At 40.2% G+C, this 4,248-nt stretch overlaps 1 protein-coding gene across 2 annotated transcripts in view; it reads left to right on the forward strand.

Moving 5' to 3' along the window:
- The first annotated feature begins 206 nt into the window (after positions 1-206).
- The window catches only part of LOC138052307 (monocarboxylate transporter 10-like), an 8,289-nt gene continuing 4,247 nt past the window's right edge, over positions 207-4,248 (forward strand). Inside the window, exons 1-2 of one of the 2 annotated variants that reach the window (XM_068898710.1) lie at positions 207-582; positions 3,422-3,975. In XM_068898710.1, coding sequence (XP_068754811.1) covers positions 393-582; positions 3,422-3,975 — 744 coding nt within the window. In that variant the 5' untranslated portion in view covers positions 207-392. The remainder of the gene's footprint in view (positions 583-3,421; positions 3,976-4,248) is intronic. The other variant, XM_068898711.1, reaches the window with a different exon arrangement.

Raw genomic sequence — 4,248 nt, forward strand, 5'->3', positions numbered from 1 at the left:
TAGCGAAAAATCCGTCCTGGTATAATCATTCGATTAAATATAAAACAAAAATATCATTTGGAATATGTGAATAAAATAATTGATGAAAAAAAATGAGCGCACAATGCGGAAGAACTTAAACACACTCATTTTCTTCCGGTGACATTGATCAAGTGCCATTTTTCATTTTCTCTTCTAATCAATTGCTCCTTTGTATCCTTGGCAACACGGAAGTCGGCACCGTTCCTCTGAGACGAAGCTTGTTTAGATGAGTTGGGCGCGCTAAAGCGGATTCGCGATAGAACGCGTCACATGCACATCAACCAAAACGTAAGCAATGCATTTAAAACCACCCGCGATTTGAGTTTAACTTGAGGGAGATCTTGTCGCTAACATAGAGACATCGGTACGAAATGAGGCTCAATACCCGGATGCCAAAAGTTGATCTTGGCAAGAGAAAGTTCAAGGCGGATGGAGGCTATGGGTGGATCGTGTGCTGTGGCACTTTCATCGTGAATTTTGTGGTCTTCGGCATCCATAACTCATTTGGTGTTTTATACGTTAGTCTACTAGACGATCTGAATCTAGGAGAAATGCAAACTGGTATGTCAAAGCTTGCCTCTCACTTCCGAAATAATTTGCATACGTTCAAGTTGCCTGAACAAATTTAAAGCTAACAAATGTGTCGAATAATTAAGAATAGAGGCCGAAACCAAGATTACATCACCTATGCACTCTTGCCGCAACTCCATCGTAAAACGCAGAAGAAATGTCACACACAAAGGCGAAATTGCTGGACCATTTGCTCTAGCGTCACGCCATGTAATTGTCGGGGCTTTTAAGCGCAGTCATTTCTTCTTTTTTTTTTCCTTTAGCCCTTTTTTTGGGGAATAAAATATTCAACGTCATTCACATTACTTATTAATCAGATACCTATCAATCGGTTCCGAGAATGGTGAGTAAGCATTAGATAAGCTTTTACCACATCATGCGTTAAGGCCGGGACACACTAGGCGATAAGTCGCTGCGACAATTCGCCTTGTGTGACACGGTTAATTTCATGAAAATCATTGTTGCTGCGGTAGGATTTTGTCGCCGCGATCAGTCGCATGAATTCAAACCAGTTTGAATTCGTGCGACTTATCATCAGCGACAAAATTAGCGAAAGCAGCGTTGTCGCACCGTCGCTGCGACAAAATATAAATGAACCAATCACATTCCCCCTAATACGAGATCACTGGGTGTGCACCGAACAGTCGTCGTGTCGCAGCGACTTGTTTTGCAAGTAGTACACATGGGGCAACTTGTCGCAGAGACATGTCGCTGCGACTTGTCGCCTAGTGTGTCCCGGCCTTCAATATAATTTTTAAAGTGAATTAACGCAACTAATAACTCCGCTTCTTCCAAGAATTTTTTGAACAAATATGAAAAAAAGGCGAATGCAGAAATTATGTTTTAATATATGCTTGCATGTGACAGTTTTAACGGGATATTGTACTTGTCTCCACATCATGATCAAAGAATCCGTGTAAATAACGAGTGGTTCAAAGATCAGAAGCTTCGGTGGACTTTGATACGCTGCTTTCAAATAAATATAGTTGTAAAGCGCACGGGTGTAAATTGGGGGGTATACTTTTGTTACTTATTTATTTATTTAAATTGCAAACAAATCAATTCAGCCTACGGGGAAAAGTTTGCTATAAAATTAATATTAGGTGCCATCACCGTACACTGGCGAAAATAAAGAGACAGATATATAGGCAAAGGCAAGGATTTATGAATTTGACAAAAGTTATTTTTAGAAACAGTAGTAGGTTCTTCTTACAGCCTAAACTACACGACCTCATAGGAATCCATCGTAGCCCGGCAACATGGCATCTTTTGCCTCCACTACTCAACCGGACACTCAGGCTTGATGATTTCTGGGTTGCGGACCAGCGAAGCGACCGTGCCATTTATTTATTTCGCTTTGTTAATGATGAAAAAAAAATACTTCTACATTAACTCTATCATAAAGGGAAGATCAATTCACCAGAGAAACACTAGACCAGCAGGTGGAAAAACCGGGAAACGTGTATCGCCGACCAAGGCAGTGGTGCGACCCTCGGGGTTTTAGGGTCCTCTTATTGAAAGCCACTATTTACAATGCAAATGAAATCAATGCTATCATATACGCCTCCGAAGGCATTGAAGATACTTTCAGCTCGATATAACAATGAACAAAGCTTGAGTTGTGAACTTGACGTAAATGCCTCACTCTCTTAAGGGCCCACTGACGTATTTTTTGGGGTGCGTTGATAAGGATGTAATGGTTAAGTAATTTGAGAGAATTTGGCATTATTTTACTTTTGTAAGCCAATGACCCTAAATATGACGTCATCATGCCACGCCCATGGTCACGTGACTAATAAAAGAAAACTGTAAAATTGTCTCCATGCTACGCAATTTGGGTATTTAATCGCGGTGGTTTGATAATTTGTATTCATTTTTGCATCCAGCCAAGCATGGTTTTCTTTTTATTTTCGAAAATGTTCTTTTTAAAGACATAAATGATACTGAAATACCCATACATTTTTGAAAAAAGATGATTTGAAAAAATCAATGCTTCGCTATATTCTGTATTTGGGGGTGAAACGTGCCATGTAAAAGAAAAGTAATTCAATATAAAGACCACCGGAAATTTAGCTTTTTCTCAAACCGGAAGTCAGTTCGTTTACGCATGCGCAGTTTTTCTGAGAACGACCGCGAGGAAAGGCGAGAAAAAACCTTCGATGGAAACAACAGTTCGTGTGATGACTTTTGCTTGTGAGTGGGTTTTCTTATCAGCTCATGATATGATGACGTTAGTCACCGGAAGTAAAATTTCACTTCCTTAGCAACGCGGGAAAAATCCGTCTGTGGGCGTCTGCGTCTGTGCGAGCTTCACCGTCGCCAGCTTCGTATGGACTTGCCTATATTGAAAGGATCTCAACAAAGAGGCTGTGAAGTTATTACACAACGTTTCCCTCCCGCAGCTAACATCACAGGGAATCCCAAGAGCATATTTCATTATTTAACCAATAAATTATTAATTTATTTTATGGAATAAATCAACCTAAGTTACGTGTCAAGGGAAGGCCACATTAGTTCTGAATCATCGTTTCACTTCGATTGTAGAGTGTTATCCATTTCGTGTCATTAACTTTTCCTGAATGGACACTAACAGAGAATTGGTCGTTCGCAGAGAGTCTGCAAAGATATCAAATTACTACGAACTGAATTTAAACACTGAAAATATTCGTGTTGTGCTTTTCAAAACTGGTGCAGGTAACCCAGACATTTGTGACAACAGATAGGCACAGCTCTTCTGCTTACTAACTAGCTTAAGTCGCCAGTTACGGAAATAGATTTACATGTATATACCGCACATATCAAAAGCTTTACTTTTCATGTTTGTTGGCAGCATGGATTGGTGCCATGGCAATGGGCTTAAATTTCTTTTTTGGTCCCATAACAAGTGCTTTGTGTGATCGTTTTGGGTGTCGAGTGGTTTCGTTTGCTGGGGCTTTCTTTTCTGTTTTGGGACTATTGCTGACATCCTTCGTGCAGGAAGTTTCCAAAATGTACGTCACGTATGGAGTGGTCTGGGGAGTAGGTTCCAGTCTATCGTTTGTTTCATCAATCGTTGTTCTGGGACAGTATTTTAAGAAACGATTAGCCTTGGCCAATGGCATTGCTACCTCTGGAAGTGGGGTTGGATCGCTTGTCGCCGGTCCCGTCATAAACTTCTTACTGCAGACAGTTGGTTGGAAAAGCTCAATGCGTATTCTAAGTGGGTTCGCGGGTATCTTATGGATGGCTGCTTTGCTGTTTAAACCCAGAGAAATCGATGATGCGGACCGAAAAGAGCACACTAAGCTATTCGACACATCAGTATGGAAGAATAAAGCCTACGTCTTATGGGTAACAACTGTCGCTTTGTTCCAGTTTGGATATCTTATTCCTTTTGTTCATTTGGTAAGTTACATTTGGTGGCCGAGCACAGTTTTCAAGTACCTATGCCTAATTCACCATTATTTTTTACATGTTTATGATTGTACGTCCGTTTTTTGCAAAAGTCAAAGTTAACCACACGAGGGTTTATTGTAGACGTTTGGCTAAGGCTTGTGCTGTTGCTATGGCAACTGGGCTGGTTAAAAACAAGGCTTAAAAAATGGTTTTTGTTGATTTTAACAGGCTTTATACATTCTTTTCTATATGTTTTATTTTTACTCATTAATATTTATCAGA

Source organism: Montipora capricornis, chromosome 6 (genome assembly GCF_036669925.1).
Source record: "Montipora capricornis isolate CH-2021 chromosome 6, ASM3666992v2, whole genome shotgun sequence".
Lineage (NCBI taxonomy): Eukaryota > Metazoa > Cnidaria > Anthozoa > Scleractinia > Acroporidae > Montipora > Montipora capricornis.